This window comes from Limanda limanda, chromosome 20 (genome assembly GCF_963576545.1).
Source record: "Limanda limanda chromosome 20, fLimLim1.1, whole genome shotgun sequence".
NCBI classification, from domain to species: Eukaryota; Metazoa; Chordata; class Actinopteri; order Pleuronectiformes; family Pleuronectidae; genus Limanda; species Limanda limanda.
The window spans coordinates 12,712,722-12,737,836 of NC_083655.1; the positions used below are offsets into that span (position 1 = coordinate 12,712,722).

The following is a 25,115-nucleotide window of genomic DNA, read 5'->3' on the forward strand; positions in this document are numbered from 1 at the left end:
GGCATGAAAAACAAAACAACCACGCAAAAGTTCTCAAGAGTCATAAAACAAAAGAACAAAAAAAGGAGGATGCATGCAAATCATGGGCAACACATGCAGCAGAGGATCATGGTACAGCCGGCAGGATGACAGCTTATTTGACAAGAGTGTGTAATGCATTGAGACGCCCTTGGTCTTCTCCCATTAAGAGCCCTATAAGCTGTCTGTATTTGACAAAAATGGGAATCCAGTGTTACTTCTTGTAGCTGAGGAATTAAAGCTACTGACATGTAACCTTTATAATCTAGGAGCTGTCTGACACAGGATTTTATCCAGACAAATGCATTACAAACAAGCAATTGAAAAATGTGGTTTCAAGCCACTCGAAAAGGACACTGATCAGGTTCTTGAAAACGTTAAAACACAATCTCAATGAAATTTGAGTCAAAATGTTTTTTTATAAGAATTTAATTATTATTTTAGACTTTTTGGGGTCTTTTGTCTTATAAAAAACATAATTTATAAAAACACAAGCAAGCTATTTCTGAAATCTTATCCGATCAGAAGCTGCTGGCATTTGGATAAAAACATTCATCTGCGCAATTGGAATCGGAACTACCGCTGAGTAAAGAAAAAGAGCACACAAGACCTTGGAAAGGTTTGGATTTTTAAAAAAGAGAACACACGCAAAAAGTAAAAAGCGATGGAGCTGGAAAATGTTGCATAGCTGTGCACTGAAAATCTTTCATCTGATCTGTTGAACCCAAATTTGTGATTTATTGTCTTGGACTGTGGTACAATAGGTGCTGGAGTAGGTTTCAATATTCTTTCATTTTATGACTTAACCCAGCACCAAAAGGAAAAGTGAAGTGCAGGTTGTCTTCAGTCTCTTCCTAATGACAGGCGAGATTTCATTTTCCAATAGCAGAGATATTTTTTTCTCTGACACAATATTCTGTTCTGAGTGCACAGGATGCAAGCGCGACAACATGGAAATAACCAAAAACTGAATAACGAGGAAGAGCAAAAAAAAAAATAAAGCAATAAAAAAAAGCTAGTCTGGATGGAGTGACTTGTCCAGTATTGTTCACTGGGGTTTGATCAACGTCAGGAGAAAGCCAGAAAACCCAGAGTCAGACAGCTGGGGGGCAGACATCTTGGCAAGAGGAATAGATCGATAGATCGGAGGGGGTGAGGAAGGAAGAGAGGAGGGGGAAGGTGCCAATTTGGGGGAAAGTGTATAGTAGTAATAATAATATGCATCATAAAAAGATGCAGAATCTGTAGCTGGGAGCATGGAACCAACATCTCTGCTGCATGGTTTTTCCTGAGCCGCTGCATTATTCTATATCTGATTTTCATCAACTAATAAAAGCCCCAAACCATTACCTAGCTAGTTCACTGTTTACATTGTAGGTGTTGTCACCTTTACCTCAAATTAAGACCTTTAAAAAGTAGTAATCCCGTCTACTGTCACGACTCTAGTTATGCATTAAATTGACTGACATTAACAAATCAGAAAATGTCATTCTTTCACAGTAGTGTTGTGTCGACAAACATAGAAAAAAACATGATGACCAAAATATGTCAGTGTTTGAAGACTTTTCCGCGAAAATGTGCCCTAAATTAATTCTGCAGTTATGGATCAGGGCTTCACGATTCACCGACCGAATGTGAGGATGACTACAGAAAGCTGGGGATGAATAATGTTAACCACTGTACCACGGCTAAAAAAGTCATGTCAAAGATGAAAACAAGAGGCAGACTAAGTTGATATCGTAGGAATTGCCCCTGCATCTTCTCTTCTGCATTACATTTAAAATAAAAGGTTTAGTGGTGTTTTTTGTTTCACACTCACATGCTGCTTGTGACTGAGTGGCTGCTCTTAAAGCCACAGTGTGACAAGGCGCCGTCAGTGTCAGACGCAAGTGTTGGTGTATTTGACAAGAACTATCTAACGGTGAGTCACGACAAGGCCACGGGTGGGGGGGGCGGCGTGATATCAACCGATACTGAGACAGACCCTGTGACCAAAAATACCAGAGACTGCCTCAACAGGGCGACAGCCGAGGAAGCGAGAACACCGCAGACACGTTTAAGAAAAGAATCACAGTGCATGTTTGGCGATTGTGATAAAAAAAAAAACATTTGAACAAAATATTATACAGAAAATGAAAAATGTAACTATTTTGTGTATTCTGACAACAAATGTATGCTCAGTATTTTGTCATTTTAAACACATTTAAACTTTGATAGCTTGGATTACATTGACATTATTGCAGCCCGTTTGATTTCTATGATACCCTCACTTTCTGTTATCCACTCTTTCCTCCAGTTTTGATTTCCCGAACGCAAATCGGGTCCCTCAGATGTTTAGTCTCGACTGTACGGTTCATTTTACCTGCCACTCGCTCGTCCGACTCACGGTTGCCATCGTCTGAGTATCGTGCAAAGTCCAAGGAGTCCAAGGTGCTGATGCTGCCCGCTCGATCTGCACAGCAACACAGAGACGGCAGTGAGATGAGAATATAGCAACATAATCACATAGTTTGATGAGTCCACTGACGAGCAGCACACAAACACATGGACTTAAAAGGTAGTAAAGTTATTCTTAGAAATATTGTTTTAAACCACATCACTAGGTCCCCATTGTGAAACATGGAAAAATGAAACAAGTAGAACTAGTTCCAAACTAACACCACCAAACAACAGCCTTACTACAGGATTGCCAAACGTACTGTTCCCCTGAAGAAAAGATAAGCTGACACACAAGCACACTCATGATCCTGTTTCACTGAGCTAGGCTGGCCTGGTAGCTTGGCCGAAGGTGTTCTCTTTCCTTCCACTGCAAAAACGAGTGCCAGATTGGCTCGTTTGTTCTCTGATATCAAGACACAATGAAAGGTCAAACAAAATGCAGCATGTGGTGTTGTTGGCCTTAAAGCCATGGCAAAGCTAAAGAGAGGAGGGAGTGTGTGAATAATGAAGCTGACAATCAATATATGATTATATCACTCAGTATTTAACCTACCACAGTTTTTTTCCTTTTAGAGACCTCGATTATTTCTTGGTTATGTCTTTGTGATAGAACAGTCTAATGAGGCTGTTCTTGGAGTTAATTATTACTTGAGATGGAAAAAGAGAATCTTATAGGAGGAGGCCAGAAGAACATGTCCTCACAATTTGAAAGGGCTTGTGACAGTGCAGTGACGGTTTCATTAGTCGCAAGTGTCATTGTTCTGTTATGATAACGTCAGGTTAATCCCTCTTCCTGCAGCTTCCAGCTGCTATTCCTGATAATGAATGAGTAGATTGTTCCAATCTATTTGGGGAATCAGTGGATAAAAGTGTGCATTTGCAAAAGAGAAACAACCTGTAATTCCACAATGTGCAAGAGCATGCTCAGATGTCTTTTCTGCCTAATCTGCATAAAACAAGTATTTCTTCCTCCCTGGCCTTTCAGCTCGGTGCCTGTGGTGTGTTGAATTGTCAGAGGTGGGCCGGATCTGACTGTTCAGACTGTCACCTCTTCACTGCACTCCTGCCAGGCCGGTTGTGCTACACACACACAAATCCATGCAGTGTCTCTCTCCCTCCCACTCTCTCTATGCTCTTGACTGCAGGAGTATAACCGCCTCAGATTGGATCACTTGTTCCAAACAAACCTCATCATTGTGCTTCTTTGTCTCTGCTGGGTTGTGATTTTAAATAAAATCTCAGAAAGGAAGACCAGGGCTTTCAGGGATAAAACGTGTAAAGTCTGACACACTGAGGGAGGTTGTCCTGCTTTGGTGTGTAGAATAAACAAAGCAGACAAATTGGAGGAGGAGAAAGAGGTGGAGGAGTTCCGACAGGATTAAGATACGTTTATAAAAAGGACTGACACAAATACAGACATTAATGAATGGACATATGGTTGGCAGGTATCCAACATATTATCATTTTAAAATGGAGGGGATGTGGATGGTTGGACAGGACTGAAGGCAGCTTTAGAATGCAGCTATGCAAGTGTCATGGAACAATAAGGCCCTAATTATCAAGTGATGCACATGCCGACTTATTAAATGATGAGCCCAGGATATAAAACAATCATATATCACCTGATACCTGGTTCAACATACTAAATAATCATTCATGTCACACATGTGGGAAACAACAGGTATGGAATGGACTGGTCCATATATATTATTACTGTTAATAACATAGTTATTTAGCATAATGCAAGTCACAAAACTGTAACATCTTGCTGTTCTCATTAGTACCAGTGCCAATCAAAGACACAATAATAACCATGTTACGATGTGCACCACTGCACATCCACAAAAACTCTAACGTGCACATGCACAGAACCACCTGCATTTGCAGACGCACACTCTTTAAATAGGCGTGATTATGAGCAAGCAGCCGGTCAGAGCCGGTCCAGAACTGCATGGCAGCTGGCCAACGGACCGACAATATCATTAATCACCCTCTCACACAGCGCTCACCCCCTACCGTGCACAGAGGACACGATGGAGAGACATGATGAAGTGAGAAACATAGAAAAGGATGGGCCAGCTTAGTTACAGGGTTATTAAGGGAGAAGTACAAATATGAGGGTTGGTTCAAACGTCTGACAGCGACCACAATGTTTGCTGTTGTGTGGTTGACCTGGAATCCACAATGCCAAAGTTGCAGATAGGAAACTGGGCAGCACATGAATAATGGTTTCAAACAATCTAACCCATTTATTATCATGTGTGGCTGCTATTTGACCTATCTGAAGTAAAACATGGTAGATATGTGTCCTGAGATTATGTAGCCATTTTCTGGTATCCCGAATGATGTCTTTCCTTGCATTCTTCTTTGACGGCTCAGTGGGGAAGGGGTTTCAGTGACTTGCATACACTCCCAAGTCCTCTACATCACATGAGCAAATGTCTACCTGACTGGCCAATGAGAGGTGGCGGGAGGGTCGTTCATGCTTCCTTGCAGCAAATTAGCGAAGTGGTGAGAGATGCCTGGCAGTGTCATGTGACTTCGAGCAACAGCTGCAGACATAATGCAGCTTGTCACACAGTAATTATCCATATACATGCTCAGACCTCGTGGCTAACACTAACTGGCTGTGGGGTTTATTATGATCACAGCAATGACACTGCTTATGATTTGCTTCAGTACATAATAAGACAATACATGAGTGGATACTTTTATAATCTCTAAACAGGCAGAACCTGATATCTGAGTGAATAGACTGAGCACAGATCCGAGTAGCGCAGCAGCGATCGGGGGATGGTGACAATATAGTGTCAGCCATCACAAGTTGGTCTAAGCTTTCAATCATGACATTTCACCCCATTTTTATAGCATCAAAAAACGAAATGAAACCAAACTAGCAAATTAGCACTTGAACATGTGCTTTGACTTTTTGGTTTGGTCCATGTCCCATCCACTAACATCGAGGAGGCGGGATGTATGACCTAGACTTCCAGCCAGCCACCGGATGGCAATGAAGACAATTAAGGGTCATTTTTGGGGACCTTTCATGTCCTCCATGTTTATATACAGTCTATGACCACGATATTTAACCAGTCCATTTAATCACCAACTACATCAGGGATCCTTTCAAAACCCTCTAGGGTTTTAACATTCTACAGACGGAGTAAATGTAACGTTACATAGTGTTAAATCCTTTAAAATCACAGTTTAATTTGGTGCTATAGGTTGGTGAAAAACATGGGAAAGTGACTGAAACCACTACTTGCTCTGTCACCATCAGAGGACATTGGATATTCTACCGGTATCCCTTCCTCCTCATAAACTACTTAACTGTATCTAAATGTTGCAAGGCAACCGTGGAATCCTGCTCTTCAAGCTTCGAACATGAGGAAACAGATCATTCCGGTGATCACATGAGGTCCAGACTATCATAGTGGTAAGACAAGTAACATGGCCTTGGGCCGAGTCTACTGCTTTCTATCACATCAACTGTTTATTTCTGTCTGCATATGGCATATCTGAGTTATCAGCTTCCTCCAGGACTTTATACTTGAGCCTCTGCTCTCAACCAAAGCGAGTGAGAGAGTGATAACCGTTTCTCCAGGACCTTCCCGTCAGTTTCACAACAGGAGTGCTGTCAGGCCCTGTCCTGCTTTTCAAAGACGTCATCGTTAAACATTTATTCTGTTACCTTGCTCCAAAATGTCTGAGGGTTTGTTTGCTGGACAATGCAGCCGCGAGACTACTACACTGCTTTGCTGTTTACACACAGAGCTCACACATGAGAGTGTGCTGCTGTAGTCAAGCAGAAAGCCTGTTTGCCTAATTCTACTGGGTGAGGTTCATACTGACAGACAATGGATGCAGTGAATCTGACAGGTTGCTGCTGGAGCTAGCCTCAGGCCAGTTGCCTCGACCCACACTCGGGACGACACAGCAATCTCCTGAGCCATAAGGTGACCGTCCAGTGCTACTGCATCTCAATGAAGGAGGAGACATCTGATCTGAATAAAACCTCATCCTCTCCTTCTCTTGCACAAACTGTGTAGCTCTCTCAGGTGCTTAATATACAGTGAAAAATCCTCAGTTTGACTTGTTGCTGAGCCTGCAATTCAATTAATGAATATAAATGTCAACTGTTGCAACACTGAGCGAAGCTACACGTAAATTCAAAATGCTGATTTGAATCCTGAAATAGGTGAGAGAGAATTCTGCCAGGAGACATGTCACAGCACAGCACATACCACTGTCAGTTTTGCGAAATACTAAAAGCGATTTATTTTCTTGTAGCTTCCAGAGGCAATTAAAAGGAGGGTGACTGTAAGCTTTTGTATATAGTTTAATAGTTAATTTGATTGAAAGCCTTTAGTGTTTCCTGCTTGTGTGTTTTAAGACAAGGTGGACGTGTCACCATCCATCCAATTTGGATCAGACCTCCTTCTCTTCCTTACTCTCCTGGACCTAAGATACATTAATGAGCCAGGGCCAAACCCTGCATAGGTGAATATCAAGCGACTCTGTCATTTCCATTAAAATCTCCACTGCATTTGTTTAATGCAAAGCTGCTGTGCTTTTGGTTTAGTTGATTTGTGTGGTGCTGCTACTCCTGCAGACTCCATTTGAGGCATGGGATGTCACCATGGTTACCATTTGCATGCCATGTTTGCATATTGGTCCAGACGCTGTTTATCCACCACATTTCGCTGCCAGTTCTTCCATACTGGCAGCAGTGGAAGGGGATGCTACCAGTTATACATCCTTGACACTGCAAACTAAAAACAATCACTCATCTCCCTGACCCTGGACACAAAGCCTCATCTTTTTGTTTTGCATCTCTCTGACCTTTAATGTAACTGATCCTGACCTTTGACCTCCAAGTTGCCTAATGAAACCCGTTTATTCCACCATGGTCTGGATGACAGCGGGTCGATCGCTATAGGCCCGACCCAGTATCAGGAATCCCTCTTCGCAATTCATCTTCTGTCAGATACTGATCACTGTGGTGGAGCCTCATCAGATTTCCTAGATGTTCCAGTTTGTGTCAGACACAAAAAAAACACATCAGACACACAAAACCAGCTGGTTGGTTCTCGACCCTGCTCCACCAGGAGGACAGGTCCAGGATGACAGGTGCAGGAGGCGGGGAGCTCCCGATCGACTGGCTTTCCACATCCAATGTTTTTAACGCTAATGTTAGCCAGCTAGTGGGGGTTAATTGGGGAGCTAGCTGACAGCGGGTACTTACTCAGCGGTCCCCCGGGTCCGAGGACCTGGTCCTTGGCGGGCGGTGTGCCGCTCTGTCGCTCGAAGTTGCCGGGGTTGGAGAAATAATCCCGCAGCCTCGGGAGCTCCCTGCCCGCCTCCAGCAGCTCGCTGTGGAGCTCCAGGGCCGTGAGGATGTACTGGTCCCGCAGCAGCTGAGCGGCGATGACGTCCACCGACACTCGGGGCTCGGTGCTGCCTGCCATCGCGGAGCTCGCCGCGGCCGCCAGCGAGATGCCCTCGCCGCTGGGGCTCGTCCGGTTGCTAGACAGCAGCAGCGGCGGGGGTTCGGCGTCGGCGGGCGGGGAGAAAGGGTTGCCAGGCGGCGGCCCCGGCCCCGGAGCTCCGTGGCGCGGGCTCCTCGCCGTGTCCACCGTGTCATTCGGGCGCCGCTCAGCCTCCTCCTCCGAGTCGCTGAGATTAAACGGGTTGACCGACGCCATCTTTTGTGCACGATAAAGATTCCCAGCAGCCTGAAAGCCAGCTAGGCTAATCAGAACCGCTTCTTCCTGAATGGAGCTGAGGGCTAGCTGGGCTGTGGTTGGTGGATTTGACAAGAGGAAAAGAATACATGGCGACGATTGGTCAGATTCCAATCGCGTCAAGCTCAAATTCCGCCCTCTTTGACGAGACTCTGGGAATTGATTGGATACTGGAGACAGAAGGGGAAACTGGGCGGGGCCCGGATGACAACACGCAGGCGGAGGCAGCCGATGTGTCAAAGAACCGCAACATGTGGAAATAACATTTTATTCTTCTTTAAATAAATAATAATAATAATAAATAATCACATAGCAAAAATCAAAGCATCAACATCACTACATACGTCATCTATTTATAAGAAAAGCTCCTTGGGTGATGGATATTTGAACTACATTACCCACAATTCCGCAGCGGGGTTCACAGGTCAACGTCAGTCACAACAAGGAAGTGGACGCTCGTGGCTCCTGTGTTTCTTTGAAGTAATCTTCTTAAAAGAGGGACACTTGGTTTAGGAAGCGAACAGATTACGTTGATCTGTTTGACCACAGCAGCAGCAACAGCCTGTCGGTGTCTCCGTGTCTGTGATTGGGGTTTTACGACGATAACATGGAAGTTGAATCAGTGTGTTATAAGGGAGAATAGGTGAAATGGAAGGAGGTTAATTCTGCTCGTCCATTCATTCGTTAACGAGACGGTATCCTCCGGTTGTGTGGTGGGATTCCGCTGACGTTACGAACAGGTAAGACTCGTTTCTTGGCCTGTTTCGCTGAGTCACGTCAGATTTCACGTCTGTCAAGTGTGTTGAGGCCAGGTGAAATGTAAAGATATCAATATGTAGAAGTCATTGTTTGTGCATGTTGGCCAATGTTGGTGACAGAAGGATTGTTTTGGCCTTTGCGTTGGGAAATATAACTTACCAAGTTTACATGATGCTGAACCTAAGTAACACAATTCACCAAAGATCAGACAAAAACAATACACACAAAAATCAACTCAACACTAAAATCACCCTAAACTATACAAAATCAGACTGATACATATATCATCACACAGGCACAACATCCTAATTAGCTAGCGTATGAAAAAGGAAATGAGTGAAAACACAAAATAAATAGATAAATGAAATTGCTCTAGGGAATTTCCTGAGAACATTCCGTTCAAGCTGAAGTAAGGTTTAATAAACCTTCTAAAATGATGAATGCTCAAAGAATTCCCATTTTTTTTAAACAAACAAAAAAAATGAAGTTAATAATGTCTGTTTCTGAAACATCTCCTAATACCACAGAAAACAAATTCAGGTTTGAAACATAATGTATTCAAATTGCTTATATCAGAAAAGATGTACGTGATTCCATAAAACAAAAATGACACTAAATACAGTTTTTAATCAAGTATTATATGTAACAACACTTAAGGATCTAGAGATTAGATAGAATTCATAAACGATGCTGAGCCTTTATAATGACTAATTCTCTATTTTTGTTAATGATAGACTGTATAACTGAGTATTATAATATTCACCTCGATAATTTTTGTTTGTTTTATTTCTCATGTTTCACCTCAAGATACATGAAATCCTTCCTCTTTCCTCCGTCTTCAGGTTGTTCTGCACAACTGGCAAAATGAGGATGATCACCTTCTTCCTGGTTGGACTGACGGTCCACGTGATCTTCTTTATTTCTATCTTCGACATCTACTTCACCTCCCCCCTGGTCCACGGCATGACGCCCCAGGCTATACCGCTGCCACCGCCCGCCTCCAGACTGGTGTTACTGGTGGCCGATGGCCTCCGAGCAGACAGTCTCTTCACCTTACTCCCCGATGGCTCAACCAGGGCCCCGTTCCTGAGGTGGGGAAGCTAATACCAAAACATATCTGTGTATGTGTTTAATTAGTCCATTCCTATAAGCAGTATATATATATATATATTTGCAAAAAGTGTGTGTGTTGCTGGCATACTGGGTATTTTATCATAGTTTGTGCACAAATCCTAAGTAACTGGTGTGTGTATGCGTGTGTGTTTCCTAATATCAGGAGTGTGATGGAGGAGACGGGCACCTGGGGTGTGTCACACACGCGTGTGCCCACTGAGTCTCGGCCTGGTCACGTTGCTCTCATCGCTGGCTTCTATGAGGATGTTAGTGCTGTTGCTAAAGGTAAGTCCACACGTGTGTTTGTGAGTCCAATACAGAAAGGAAAAAAATCAATGGGAAAGGTTAATGGTAGGAGTGTTTTGCTCACAAGCTATGTGTGTGTGTTTCTATTTGTTCAGGCTGGAAGGAGAATCCTGTTGAGTTTGACTCTGTGTTTAATGAGAGCAGGCACACCTGGTGCTGGGGCAGCCCTGATATTCTGCCTATGTTTGCCAAAGGTGCAAAACACACACACACATGCACACACACACACACACACACACACGCACACACGCACACGCACACACACAATCCTAACCCTCAATATTCAATATTAACTAAAGATCATAGATCAAACTTAGAAACACATTGTTGCAGCTACAGTAAGTAACATGAGCGTAAACAATAAAAAATATAATTTTTGAAATTCAGGAACGAAATAATCACTCTAATTAATCTCGTGTTCTTTTTTCCGTCTCCCAGGTGCCAGTGGAGACCATGTGCACACCCACACGTACCCAGCAGCAGAGGAGGACTTTGCCTCCACTGATGCCTCCAGGCTTGACACTTGGGTGTTCACTCAAGTCAAAGTATGGTAGTGCAAATACGAATGATAGTGATGAATAATTAACGTTCTAAGTAATAACTTATAATCGGTCTGTTGTCTAAAGAGGGAAAAATCCCAGACAGATCTCTGTAGTGGGGATTTCCTCATCGCTCTCTTGAATAAATCCGATTTATTTGTCTTTCTTCCTACAGTCGTTCTTTCAGACGGCAAAGTCTAACTCCAGTCTGAGGGACAATTTGCTGGAGGATAAGAACGTCTTCTTCCTGCATCTGCTCGGCATCGACACAAACGGCCACGCTCACAGACCAATGTCACCGTATGTGACACGTTTTTTTCAGATTCCTTGTTGCAGTTCATATTCAATTTGATTGCACTCTACATTTAAACAAATTTAATAACATATTCCTTCTAAGCAGCATTTAATTCAGCAGTCAGGTCGGATATCTCTTGTGTATTTACATGTATACTGTGTCTTCAGGGAGTACCTGGACAACATTGGTTTAGTTGACACTGGTGTGGCTGAGCTGGTGTCCATAGTGGAGGAATTCTTTGGTTATGATGGCAGAACAGCCTACGTGTTCACCTCTGATCATGGCATGACAAACTGGGGTGAGAAAAAAAACAATGACAGAGCTGTTAATCAGCATTGGAGTGAAATCATTCGACACTTCACAGCATTCATTTGAAGTGTGTTGATGTTTACATTTGTGTGTTTTGTTGCAGGCTCTCACGGTGCAGGGCATCCCTCTGAGACGCTCACTCCGCTAGTGGTGTGGGGAGCTGGAGTCCAAAGGGCTCGTAGAGTCACTGAACCCCAACTGTATGACGATGGATACCTACAAGGTGCTAAACCCATGCACCTTAATCAGAGCCGATTAACTGAAATGTCTCTCAAACAGTTTTAAAGCTGTTTTTAGGACCCACCTAGGACACCCACTGAGAGCAATTATTTCTGTGCAGTTTAGAACGTAGGACAAGATGGTGAATATCACTTGTAAGGCAGAGTAACATTTTGGAAAAATGTATTATACTATATACTCTACTTGATTTTTATTCTTTCCTGTTTCTATTCCCCTCTGCTTCTCTCAGATTGGAAACTGGAGCACCTCCACAGGGCGGACGTCAGTCAGGTAAGACCTGACTGAGGACAGTTACAGGAATCAGTGTCACTACATTTACAGTGTGTGAAAGCAGTGATACAACTGAAGGACAAAGGGCAAAGTGAAATCTTTTACATTGTTTGTTTGTTTTCTGCAGGCGGACATTGCTCCCCTCATGGCTTCTCTCATCGGCGTGCCCTTTCCTGTCAACTCAGTTGTAAGTTTAAAAATAATCGAGGCAGAGCTAAATTATTCCAACATTTATTTTTTTGAGTCTATTTAAGTGTCTGCCAAAATCAGTGGAATTGTAGAAATTCTCATTTGAGTTTATAATATTTTCCAAAAATATCATTATTCAGTTTTTATGACTTTATGCTCATCTCCATGTGTATTCGTGTCACTACAGGGTGTTTTACCTCTTCTCTACCTGAACAACAGTGACCTGTTCAAAGCAGAGAGCATGTACACTAACGCCATTCAAGTACTACAGCAATTCAAGGTATGGCAGCATTCATCTCTGCTGTTACTGATATAATATTACTTATTCATATTGGTCAGGAATTGCCTCTGTGCAACATAGTTATAATTTATAAATAGTGCTGAAGCACATAGAAGGTTGTTAATGGTAACTGAGTTGTATATGTATTTTTTTTTCTAGATGAAAATGACCCAGAAAAAGGAGACAACCTTGTCTTTTCTCTTCACCCCATATCAGTAAGTACAATAAGTTAAATAATGATCATGAGCAAGTGAGTTAAAAAAGGTTTTTGAAGGTTTCCATTCCTTTTATAGCTTTTTACTTACCAATGTAGCTTAAACATTGCGGATTCAGCAATGGGAAACACAATTTGGTAAACAGTCAGCACCACACCTGCCGGTCTCGCCACTGCAGCGACAGTCGTCACCACCTGCTCTTGGCACACAAAAAACACATTCAGCTGCAGAGAAAACTTACATATATAACTTTTTATAAAACAAATTTACTTTTCATCACAGCATGTTTATCAGGGGCTCGTGTCAGGTCTTCGGTCACAGCAAGAGTGTGGATTCAGAAATACATTTTAGTAAGAACATTAACCAGATGGCAGCTACTGAGAAATTTACATTCATGGACACATTGTGTTTAAGACGCCATTTTAAATGCAATTTCACGGAGTCTGTCTCTATTGCTTTGTCTGTTTTTTATTTTCCCAGACAACTGACTGAGTCAAAACAAGCAGAGTTCACCCACAAGGCCAGAATACTGATTCAGCTGGAGAAGTACGGCGATGCCGTGAGTATTTGCTGTTTAAACCGTGAACTCAATTTTCACCAATGCTGCAGCAAACCGGAGTGTAATACCCAACATTTAGTATTAGTAGTTAGTTCTTATAATATAGGACTTGAAATAAAACTTAAGACCAAACTAGCTTTAGAAATACACACATAAAGTGAAATTAAACACATTTCTGTCTGTTTGACATCCATGCTCATAACAAACTCCTCTTCCTTTCCTTGTCTCCTCTCAGATCTCTCTGTGCAAGTCTCTGATCTCCCGCTCCTTGGAGGGCCTGGCCTACTACCATACCTATGACAGGTTCTTCCTGGGCTGCAGTGTGGTGCTGGGATTTGTAGGCTGGACCTCATATGTTGTCATGGTCATCCTGAAGACTCATGCCAGCCTCCACAGACACCCCAGTCTCCTCAACCAGGTCAGGGAGCTCAATATATAATCCCTCTGCCCTGCCGCCAAAATAAGCTTAAGGGAAACAAATGTGTCTCAGTCACATTGTTTGGTAACGCCCCGGTGTGTGTGCATATTGCAGACTCGCAGCTATACCCTGGAGAGGCTGTGTCTGTGTGTGACAGTAGTGATCTCTGGGTTCCTGCTGATCCAAAGGAGCCCGATTACCTATTATATCTACTGCCTGCTGCCAGTCCCTGTATGGTACTCTGTCCTGAAAGAGTGAGTATACTTGTCTTTGGAGTGTTCTCTTTCTTTTCTCAATTTTCTTACTGAAAAATAATTGTATTAATGATCCATTTCAGGTCCGGCACTCTGAAAGATCTGATCAAGTCGGCGCCGTCTCTTCCACTGTGGAAATGTTTGGGCTATTTTGTGCTGGTGGCATTTGGGATTGAGTTACTGGTAGGTGTCTTTGATGGTTTTCTAATGTACAGCTAGATGCATATTTTCTACCTATGACATAATCTACAATCTACAATTATCTATATGCTCTGTTCTGTGGCTGACAGTTCACCTTTGCTGCCCCCAGGTGGTGAGCTTCTTCCATCGCGCCATGCTGACTGTGGGCCTGGCTGTCCTCTCTATCTGGCCCTTCATGTCGGGACTTTTCGGGAAGGCCAAGGTAACCATGTCAAAGATTATGGCTCCTAAGGTTAAAGAAGAAGACATTTAGGGAAATGAAAAAATGAACTAGACATGTGCATGTACGCCAGGAAAAGTAATGATATTTGATTATTTTGATTTCTATATTTGAAAAGGTGACAGGAAGTGAGGCGTCATCAGGAAATGTGGTAACAGGAGATGGATTATACATGGATCAGAATTTCTGAAATACATAAGTCTTGACTGACGGCTGTTTAAATGTTTAAAGGTGATGAGTCACTCCTTTCAAGGCCTAAAAATCACATGGAGAGAATCTACCTGACACAAATGTGTAATAACTTCAATATTTTATACCATTGATTTTTAACATTTGATTAATGATTATATATTTCTCAATCATCTTGATTTTACGGGGTGTTTGTATGATTTGACACTTGATCCTCTGTCCCGCTCCTGAAATACTATCTCTTTAAATTCTTTGTCTCGAAAAATCTGTAGATCCATTTGTCTTTAACTGCATTTTAGGTGCTTCAGCAAATTTGAGTTGATAAGCAAATAACAAAAATGATGATTCCTCACAATAATATAACACTTATTTATCCTCAGTGAATCTTCTAATGAATTAACATGCAGCCTCTGACCATATGAACTTGTTGTTTCTGTCCCCATGTAGCTCCGCTCTTTGAGCTGGTTTCTCAGCTGCTTGTTCTTGGCTCTTTTCCCCCTGATGCCTGTTGTGGGTAGAGAGCCCAACATCCATCTGGTGTGAGTGCTTCCTGTATTTCTTTCGGTTTATCAGAATGTAAAAAAAAACAATCTGTCAGTGAGACGCAAGTTTCTTCTTTATTTAAATCCTAACTGTCATCAGAGAGCGATGAGTTCAGATTGTTATGATTGTGAACAAGCTACTTGAATATGATAAGAAACATAGGCTTAGTTCACTTTTAAATAACTACTGAAAAAGCCTCACGATATTATATTCACCTAAAAATCACAAAGGACTTTGATTAATGGACGAGTCAGGAACATAGCTGCTAATTCAACCTGTGCAAAATGAAGCCCTATGCTAAACTAAATTATCATATTTTGTTTGTCTGCTCAGAACCTGTGCAGGTTTGCTGACCCTCTTCACTTCCGCCTGTTATCTCTGGTCATCGCGACAGAGAACGCCGCTGAGCTTTGGTGACAAACAGCAGTTTATTACCCAGGTAACTGCAGCACATGTCATGCTGTGTGTGTTTGTTTGTGTGTGTGATTGTGTACCTGAATTTATTTATTCTGAAGTTGTACCTGACAAAACTCCACAGATGCTCCATGTGGCAGTGTGCGCCTACGTGCCGTCCCTCACACACTCCAGCCTGCAGCAGAAGCAGGGCCTGCCGCTTCTCAATCAGATCATCAGCTGGACCACGCTAGGTAGGTGGGCGTGAGCGAGCGCAACATGAGGACATGAGATTCATCCCAACTTGACACCTTCGAATTCCCTGGGGAAATGTCAATTGTAAATTGTCATATTTACATATTTAAAATTTAATTACACTTTTTATTTACAGTACACAGCACTTTTTGAGCTTTAGCGCACGGTTCTCTCGAAGTGGAAAAAAAAGTCACTATCCCTAAAGAGACACTGTTGTTGGGTAAAGGTGCAAACTAAGGTCTTTTTAAAGAGGATTTTCCAGGTTGCTGTTGGAAAAGCGAGTCACCACATCTAAGAGTGAATTATTTTCTAATTGTCAGTTGTCTCAATTTTTTTCACGTTTATGGTTGTGGCTCACAACAGAACTTTTGGAAAACCTCAGCAATGTACCTTTTAATTATAAAGTCTTTTTGGCACAACATGTTTTTTCCATCTTGCAGCAAATTATTTGTCCTCTTGCATATCTGGGCCTCACAAATGATGGACTAGAAAAATAACTTCCCCCCACGTTTGATATAGATATTGATTTGTTTTCTTCAGTTACAATCTGTATCTCATCCTGCACATACCTCTCTCTTCTCAGGCTCGTCTATACTGGTTCCATTGTTGAGCTCTACTCGTCTCTTCCATCGACTCCTCAGCATATTCCTCTCTCTCACTGCCACGTACCTGCTGCTCAGCACCGGGTAGGACGTGACATTCCACCTGAAACACCAATACAGCCGTGAAGATCAGGATTAGACTTCTATTCTAACGTGTATGCTTTCTCCAAAACTAGGTCAGAGGCCTTGTTCCTCCCCGTGTTATCTTGGCTGATGTTTGTGTGGATCAACATTGAGCAGGAAGCCATGCTTGCACAGGGTGTCTCTGGCAGGCAGGAGGTACGACCATTATGAGTTTGTTTCTGAGTCTGAAAGATTTGGTAGAGCAGTGTCAAGTTATTGTTACTTTTGTATCCTATTTATTTTTGAATGCATAAAACACACAGGTTCTTAAATTAGAGTTTAGTATATTTATTTTAAATGGGTTAATCTTATCAACTGTATATATCAGCAACAACCATATTTCTTACAATCACATGCTGTAACAGTCTGTATCATCTTTTAAACTATATTGTCACCTATTTATATAACATAAGATATCAACACAGATAACATACTGTGATCTGTGGAGTAGGTTTACATAAAGCTCTACGTAGTGTAAATGAGGTCTCAGATTATCATGTGATCGTGTGTGTGTGTGTGTACGGTTTTCTTTCAGCTCTCCACTATTGATTTCTCGGCAAACATTGACATCGCCAAGATCCGACATCTGAAGTTGGATGACATCAGAAGATCTTATTTCTTCGTATCCACATTTGCAAAAGGAACATCACTTAAAATCACATAAACTGGCACCACTTTATTCTGAGGTTGTCCAACTACATCCAACAACATTTTAATTATGTAAGATAACATAATTTAATGTTTTGATGCTTTATTTTAGCTCTTTCCTTAACCCTACGTTTTTTCAGGTATTTTTTATAATAACAGCTTTCTTCGGAACAGGGAACATAGCCTCAATTAACAGGTATGTCTGTGTGTGTGCGTGTGCGTGTGCGTGCGCGTGCGTGTGCGTGCGTGTGCGTGCGTGTGCGTGCGTGTGCGTGTGCGTGTGTGTGTGTGTGTGTGTGTGTGCAGGAAGTTGTGTGTCTGTGATTATGGGGAGGGGGGTATGTGGCTGCACTTGGTTTCAGTGTGGGGGGGAAATGAAAGTCCGGTATGAGTGTGCTTTCTAAAATATATTAGCAATGCATCATTTGAATACAACAGAAAAAAACCTTCTTTGAAACTCCAGTAATGACTCTTAGTTCTCTTTGTATTTTTAGGAGCAGCTTGTCTAGCTTTAGTTTACATGCTCACTCTGTACTTTAAAGCTCATCAAGAAATGAATCCCCTCAACATGTTGTTGTGCTCTGAATGTTTAAAGATTCTGGTAACTGTGGTATCACTCTGTTGATTTGTCACTTCCTCTGTGTCTTTATTCTTTAATCCAGTTTTGACCCAGCATCCGTTTATTGTTTCCTGACTGTATTCAACCCCTTCATCATGGGAGGACTGATGATGTGGAAGGTACCATGTTGATAACACTTCATTTGACACTATACGCCGTGTTTCAGAATGTTTCACATCGCTTTTTTTATAAGCTCCAGAAACAAGTTACCAGAAAGAGGGGGTGTGTTGAGCGGCTTTCAGACATGCACTAGAGCCTGGACATTTCCCTGACATGTAACAAAGGGGCTGGATGTCGGATGGCTGATGTCAGAGTCATTTTCTGTAAATCTGACAGTAAAAAGAAGGTGTCGACGTGACCCCGTGTGAGGACACAGCATGAAAAGTTACACTGACGTAGATGTAAACTGAGAAAGACAATGAGATTTGAGAATGTTTTGAGACAAGGGCCTGCACCGGTGTCTGGACCCAATTTTCCGGAATCTGAAAACAGACTGTGCCTTGTCACACTCTATCCGTGCATCTAGCTAGGAAATCAATATAAATATCTTTTGACTGTGTCTTGCTACTTAATATTTGAAGTCAAATCGCCAGAAATAAACGTAGCATCGCTCTCCATCAATTAAAATCCTCTAGGCTTAATAAATCAATCTTTCAATTTCTTTTTTTCTTCTTGCAGGTGATCATTCCATTCATCATAGTGATGTGCACATTTGAGACCATCCAAGTTGTGACACAGCTTTCGGCCAGAAGGTAACCTCTCGCTGCAGCTCGTACACAGACAGATGTTGCCACACTGTGCACACTTTATCACGTACTTTATCTCAATCAGCTATTTCCTTTGCACACTTCCTTGTCTGTTGTTGGTTTTCTTGTGAAGTGGGAAGTAACTCTGTTGTCAATGCTGTACATTAACTAAACACTTGCTGTTTTGGATGATTTAACACAATTTGATAATAATGCTTTCTTACCTTCTTTACCTTTTATTCTTTCCTCTTCCAGTTTGTTCCTCATAGTCCTGGTCATCTCCGACCTGATGGCTCTGGTAAGGCTTCCTCGTTGCTTTTATGCACTGTGATGTTTTCTCTCCTACAGAAGAATCAGATTAGAATCAGATTAAAGAAAAACTATCTTTTTCTATTCCAAGAATAAAATGGAAATGTATGAATATCAAAACTAATGTTGAAATAAACGAGCGAAAGATAAGTGGAGATCTTTTTGCATTTCAAGTATAAAGTTGAAATGCTGGCGTTTTGGAGAGGCAGCCATATGAGTTCATTTTATCTATTCAGGAAAGTTTGATTTGAATCTTGGGATTCCAATTTTAGTCTCGACATTTTGACTTTATTCTTAAAATGCAAAAAGGAAACAAAAGTGTCACTCTTCCATACTTTCTCAAACACCTTTCTCCTCTCCCTGTTTGTCTCTTAAGTAGACTGGACATGAACATCAGATAAACATTAAACTTCAACTCCCTCTTCCTTTCCTCAGCACTTCTTCTTCCTGGTGCAGGACTACGGCAGCTGGTTGGACATTGGAACGAGGTAAGCTAACTGGGAAGCGCACGGCGTCCAGGTCTTAATTAATAACTTGTCTCAGACACACACCGTCCCTCCTCTGTACTTTCACTCCCCGGTTTTCAACACGGTGCACTTCGCCATGTTCAACTCCTTTTATCTCTTCCAGCATCAGCCACTATGTGATCGTGATGTCGATGACCATCTTCCTGATGCTGCTCAGCGTGGTCACACACATCCTCACCTCGCGAAGACTCATCTTGTGGAGGAGACACAAGTCGCACTTCACTTGAAATAGCATTTACACACACACACACACACATACAAACACACACTAATGCTGGCTACTCCAAAAGTTACATTTTTATTTAATTTTTAGATACTTTTCATGAAGCATTTGTTCCATTGCACTGGTTTGTGTATATATGATAAGAGGTATTGTTATAGGACTATTGGATGTAGTTATTGGGCAATAGCAAGTAGTGCTATACCATACTGTGTAAAACTCTTACACCACTGATGTTTTCTATGTTAGTTAGATGCTTTAAAGCCACTTCTCGTGACTGCAACAGGGATTTGCTTCAGGTTTTCCTTCTTAGTTGAATATACTTTTTTCTCAAAATAAGTTGTATTGTTTATAGTTTTTTATCGTTGTGATTTAAAGCACTAAATAATGTTAAGTCATCTCAGATGGATCATGTTAATATAGCAAAGTCGAGAGCGGCCTAAGACATTTGCACAGTACTGTTTGCACTGTTCATTTTTTTACACCCACTCAGTGTCTCCAGCACATTGCTTTAGCATTAATCATTGATGAACTGACTGAGACTACTTGAATATTTGACCGTGAATTATGTCTTTGCCGGGGGGGGCTGATTTATGATCCACCGAGAAGGATAACTATTTAAGACTGTAACCGCTTCCTGTAAAGCTGCCTAAACATTACCCTGTTTAAAGGAAATGATGCTGTTTTAATTTATTGTCACTATGTACTGACCAATAAAACTGAACGAGTGGAAAACAAACGGAAATGTTAATTGGCCCCATCTAAAGAAACTTGTTTTGTTTTCATATGACCAAAGAATATGCTCCTAAGGCTTATTTTCATGCTTTTAATCTTCAGTTTTTTAGTCACTTTGCGAAGGAAATTATTTTCTTTGCGGATGCTGTTGGCAGAGGTCGACTTCACGCACCATCCGTCACACTTTCAGATCAGTCGCCAAAACACCAATTTTCCACAGATAATCCTACTAAGTTTTTACGTGGGCCGTCATTTCTCAAGGACAGCGGCTGGTCAAATGGCTCTCATACACCTAACCGTTGTTGTGTGTGTGTTAGCTTATACGTTCAGTTCCTCTCTGATGCTCATGACACTCTTTTCTTTGTAAAGTCTCACTTGACCTGTTGCTTGTTACTTCAAGTGGTTCCTCACCTTGTGGAGCCTTGTGATTTTAGTCACAGCGCATAAACTGAGACAACTCATTCACAGGTTATTTTAGAACCCCCTTCAGGTGTCATCGGATATGTTGCAGTGAGCGGAGGATGCAAAGATGTTCACTTTGGAGCCCATATTTTCAAGCTAAACAAATAAATCAATCAAATTTTACTTGTATAGCCCATATTCACAAATCACAAATCTCTGAGCTGAACCTTCAACAAGAGAGGGAAATCTACCAAAATCCCCTTTTAGCAGGGAAAGAACATAGAAACCCCAGAGGGCCACAATAATGGAACTCTCCCCCAGGAGACAAGTAAATTAGACGTTAAATGTAACAGAGCACATCAACAAAATAAGAAATATTTACAAGATTCATTAGAAATGACAGTGTCTAACATAAATGGAGAGTGGTGTCAATGTTTAAAGTGTTTATAAGAAAGAAAAGGGAGCAGTAATGATAATTGAATGATGGTTATATTGCCAGTAATGTTTCTGTATGTGAGAAGGCAAAGTCCATATCTAAGCAATCTTAATCCACTATCAGCTGCCACCACTAACCTGTTTGTTTTCAATTAAACATGACATACTGTGCTCAGGTATGTTGTATATTTTATGTGATATAACAAATGCCACCATTAACACAATCATACCATCTTTGCAGGGCTGAGACAATCTAGAATCTAGAAACAAGGAAATCCGAACTCATTGAACTTTAGTTTCCCAGCAGCCTGCACTGGATAAAATGAGCGTCCATAACGTCTCCAGCTCTGTTTCATTGTTAAACGGCTGCAGAGTTCACTGTGATGTTCATGGTGTAACACATCTGTCAACAGGAGCAGCTACCATCACCACATCCCCTTTCACTTCTTAGATTTAAAACAGTGTCAAATAGAGATTAAATTTAGTGTCCATATTATGTACATCCCTGATCTGCAGGAAATGTCTGAAGAAGTAGATTTAAGCTGGATTTGATCTGCAGCTGTTGAGATGGATTCAACAACTCAGATCACAAGACAGAGACGTTCGATGCTAACTACTGTATGTTAAAGAGTTTGGTTTGAGATTATTTCATTTTCACAACTTCAGAAATATTCACAATGTCTAAATTAACTTAATTAAATGAACTTTAAAGGTAAAAAGCTGCACCTATCAGATCTGAATGGTTTCCCTCTTATTGCAGAGCACGTCATCGTTTCATCATGCTGCTCAGTCCTCCGCTCCACTTCAAGTGGAATCTGTACGAGTACATTTCACACACAGGTTCGGTACAATGTGATGTTCTGTTTCTAATTGAGCGTGTGTTACAGATATTTACAAAAACGGCCAAGTGAAGAGAGCTCACCAGAAGGAGGAAGCAACTCAGCTCTGTGGTTGTGCTGACGTGTGTGTGCAATAACCTCATGTTTCTGACAGAGCATGGACACACAAACAAATTCAGCCACAAGCACGCACACGTGCACACACACACACACACACACACACACACACACACACACACACAGATGCATTTCGTTTTCACAACATGAACTTCCAGTTAAGGTTGTCACACATTTTCACTTGATTGCGCACAGACACAAGCATCCAAGCAGAAACACACACAGAGGCACACAGACACACACAGACATTAGTTGCTGACATGCTCGTCGACACAAGCCATAACCACTGCTTGGAGGGAGATAAGGTGATGTAGAAGAAATACAAACCTACTTATTCCTGATTTTCACACACGAGAGCACACGGCAGCCAGCTCCTCTCTGAACTCAAAGGTACGTGAGAATCTACATCTTGTTTTTGACTTTGCGTTAATTCATGATGCAGTTTTAATCGCAGCATGCCTCTCTTGGTAATAGTTAAACTGAGAAATGTCATTACGTCTAAACTGCACTATATTTAAATGCTGGAGTTTTTCCATTCAGCTGACCTTTGATTTAATCGCGTTTTCTGTAGCCACAGTTTTTAGAGTTGCATAAGACGGTAAAATTATCCTTTGGTAAATGTCTAGACTCTCAATGTCGGCCCAAAGATGCACTCTATGAATGTGTGTGTGAATGGCAATAAACTACTGTAAAGTTCTTTGAGTGGTCGTCAAGACTATAAAAGCTGCCAAATAAATTCAGACCATTTATCATTTGACGTAGATTATGTGTTCAAATATGAGCAACATAGGGGTAGTATAAAAATCTAAAAAAGAATGTGGGGAATTTAAGTTGAATCAGTTTTATTTCACTCTTATCTTTTAAATTATTGTAATATCTTTGACACCACTCTTCCTTTTTTTCCTCTCTCTCTCTCAGATGAATTCAACGGTGGCCCAGATTATCACGGTGGCCCAGAATATCACAGTGGCCCAGAATACCACGGTGGCCCAGACTACCATGGTTCCTGAAAATGCGGCTAAGCACCATCCAATCCTTGTTTGCATCAACGCTGTGGTTCTGGTGAGCGGCACCGTCAGCCTGAGCCTGATGATGCACATCCTGAAGTCCAGCTCCACATCCATCACCTCCATCGCTGTCCTCAACCTCATCTTCAGCCACTTCATCTTCCTCATCACTGTGCCCTTCAGGATTTACTATTACGTGACCAATAGCTGGAGCCTGAGCGCCGGCTGGTGTAGAATGGTCAGCAGCATGATCCACGTCCACATGTACATGTCTTTCCTCTTCTACGCGGTCATCCTCATCACGCGCCTCGTGGCGTTCTACCGCAAGGCCGAGCAGGTAGCCTCTTTCCGCAGTATCCACGCGCTCCTGTTCAGCGCGGGGGTGTGGCTGACAGTGCTCATCGTAGTCCCAGCAACCGTCTGTCATTTCTACGGTCAAAAACTTGGCATCGAAGGAAATGACGCCAAATGTTTTCATTTCGGGAAACATATACAGGAAGTGGCTGGTGTCAAGGTGATGAATTACATCGTGAGCACGCTGATCATAGTGGTGGCTGCCGTGCTGACGGCCTTCCAAGCAAACGCCCTGAGGGTTTTGTACGGGAAGCACCGCCAGGGATGCACCTATCAGCAGGACTTCGGGGCTCAGCTGAAGAGCCTGTGCTTCGCCCTCATCATGGTGGTGTGCTTCATTCCTTACCACATGTTTCGACTCTATTACTTGAACGACTCTAAGCTGCAGGACGTCAACGAGGTGTTTCTGAGTCTGACCACTTTCAACTGTTTGGACATGCTCACTTTCCTGGGAAAGAGACCCTGCTATAGATGTGCTCCTTGAAAATGGCCGTTTGAGTGTTGTGATGGGAATTTTGTATTTAGACATGTTTAGATGTAACAGATTACATTTATATAGAAAGAAGTTTACTGAAAGATGTATTTCCGTGATTCAGAGCTCATAGTCTTTAGACGTGGCCTTCTCAGTCTAGTGTGAACAAAAGGTTTCTCAACAGGGGCCAATTAAGTCTTCTGCAGCAGGAAGCTTCAAAGGTTATTAGGTGTGACCTGCAGAGACAGGAGATCTCTGAGAGAGATCTCCCAGACCAGGGGTGACCCAAAGGGTCTGGAACAAGATGCGTTTAGCATCTTGTTCAAACTTCAAAGAGACCGCCAGAGACCAATGTCTGAACATCCTGTCAGGACATCCAGAGAAGCTGATAGGTCTGCTGTATTCTGATGTGTGAGGAGGAGTCTAACCAGTATAAATGTATGCATTTCCCATTGTTCATTGCATTTGCTTGAATCTGTCTGTGATGATAGCAGTGCCCCCAGCCGCAGCTGGGTTAAAGAATTAAACTTCCAGATTGAGACTTATTTGCTTGTCCTTGTATGAAAATATTCCATTACAGTGTAAATGGGCTTTCGTTGACCTTATTTTTTGTAACTTGAATTTACTTTACGCTTGAGAGCTGAATCCAGCACTTTAGGTAGTTCTCATCACGATGTGTTTTTCTTCTGTAAAGTTGGTTTTAATTAGTTATCTGCTGCTATAAAAGTGGAGTGACACGTCATGATTGACAAATTAACGACTTACAGTTGGTTTATAAAGCAGCTTCATCCCCCTATCGCCACAATGCGCAGACTCTGGCTCTGAATGATGTCATCGCTGCAAAATAGCAGCGTTCATCGCGATATTTTGGCTTCATTTCAAAATATGAAAGGAAGGAAGTGACATAGTCCATCTTTAAATACAGGCTATTCTCTGTGCAGAGCCAATGAATCCTCTAATGTGCTATTTAATAAAAAACGATTGTGTGACTGGAGATAGTGCTGCTGCACTTTTTGCTTTTAAACGGCTTTTTGTTGTAAACGGTGTAAAAGAATATATACAAAAATAAATATACTGTGTTTTCTGACATGTGACTCCTTCGACTCCAAAGCTGACACTGCTAAATGTCTAAAATCATTACTTTCTTCACCATTATTTTGTGAAACATTACCTTACACCTCTTGGATCTCTTACCTTTTGCCCTTAGAGGTG

The 25,115-nt window shown here is 42.0% G+C and overlaps 3 protein-coding genes and 2 long non-coding RNA genes across 10 annotated transcripts in view; 2 read left to right on the forward strand and 3 right to left on the reverse strand.

Annotated features, from left to right (window-relative positions):
• The window catches only part of relch (RAB11 binding and LisH domain, coiled-coil and HEAT repeat containing), a 31,226-nt gene extending 22,995 nt beyond the window's left edge, over nt 1-8,231 (reverse strand). For all 5 annotated transcript variants that reach the window (XM_061093729.1, XM_061093727.1, XM_061093726.1 and 2 more), the window contains exons 1-2: nt 7,703-8,231; nt 2,381-2,470 (exon numbers count right to left, since the gene is read on the reverse strand). In XM_061093729.1, coding sequence (XP_060949712.1) covers nt 2,381-2,470; nt 7,703-8,162 — 550 coding nt within the window. In that variant the 5' untranslated portion in view covers nt 8,163-8,231. The remainder of the gene's footprint in view (nt 1-2,380; nt 2,471-7,702) is intronic.
• Nucleotides 8,232-8,636: 405 nt separating this feature from the next.
• Nucleotides 8,637-20,281, forward strand: pign (phosphatidylinositol glycan anchor biosynthesis, class N). Its single transcript, XM_061093474.1, has 29 exons — nt 8,637-8,941; nt 9,803-10,051; nt 10,237-10,358; nt 10,475-10,573; nt 10,818-10,924; nt 11,094-11,218; nt 11,381-11,511; nt 11,626-11,745; nt 11,992-12,032; nt 12,160-12,219; nt 12,409-12,501; nt 12,661-12,716; nt 13,197-13,275; nt 13,511-13,693; nt 13,808-13,947; nt 14,031-14,130; nt 14,258-14,350; nt 15,005-15,096; nt 15,434-15,539; nt 15,639-15,747; nt 16,332-16,434; nt 16,527-16,629; nt 17,009-17,095; nt 17,262-17,317; nt 17,784-17,859; nt 18,419-18,492; nt 18,742-18,784; nt 19,231-19,283; nt 19,426-20,281. The coding sequence occupies exons 2-29, from the start codon at nt 9,825-9,827 to the stop codon at nt 19,547-19,549; spliced, it is 2,802 nt and encodes a 933-aa protein (XP_060949457.1). The 5' UTR covers nt 8,637-8,941; nt 9,803-9,824; the 3' UTR covers nt 19,550-20,281.
• LOC133026590 (uncharacterized) lies at nt 9,729-10,580 on the reverse strand. Its single transcript, XR_009683217.1, has 2 exons — nt 10,261-10,580; nt 9,729-10,060 (listed from the first exon to the last, which is right to left on the reverse strand). It is a non-coding gene; the product is annotated as an uncharacterized LOC133026590 (long non-coding RNA).
• On the reverse strand, nt 11,028-16,479 carry LOC133026589 (uncharacterized). 2 transcript variants are annotated; one of them, XR_009683216.1, is made up of 6 exons: nt 16,318-16,479; nt 15,622-15,815; nt 14,243-14,375; nt 12,807-12,910; nt 11,606-11,748; nt 11,028-11,506 (listed from the first exon to the last, which is right to left on the reverse strand). It is a non-coding gene; the product is annotated as an uncharacterized LOC133026589 (long non-coding RNA). The 2 variants fall into 2 exon arrangements; XR_009683215.1 differs by lacking the exons at nt 15,622-15,815; nt 16,318-16,479 and adding an exon at nt 14,973-15,303.
• Nucleotides 20,282-23,019: 2,738 nt separating the features above from the next.
• Nucleotides 23,020-24,942, forward strand: LOC133027102 (probable G-protein coupled receptor 141). The gene has a single exon (XM_061094127.1). The coding sequence runs from the start codon at nt 23,070-23,072 to the stop codon at nt 23,913-23,915; it is 846 nt and encodes a 281-aa protein (XP_060950110.1). The 5' UTR covers nt 23,020-23,069; the 3' UTR covers nt 23,916-24,942.
• The last annotated feature ends 173 nt before the right edge of the window (nt 24,943-25,115 follow it).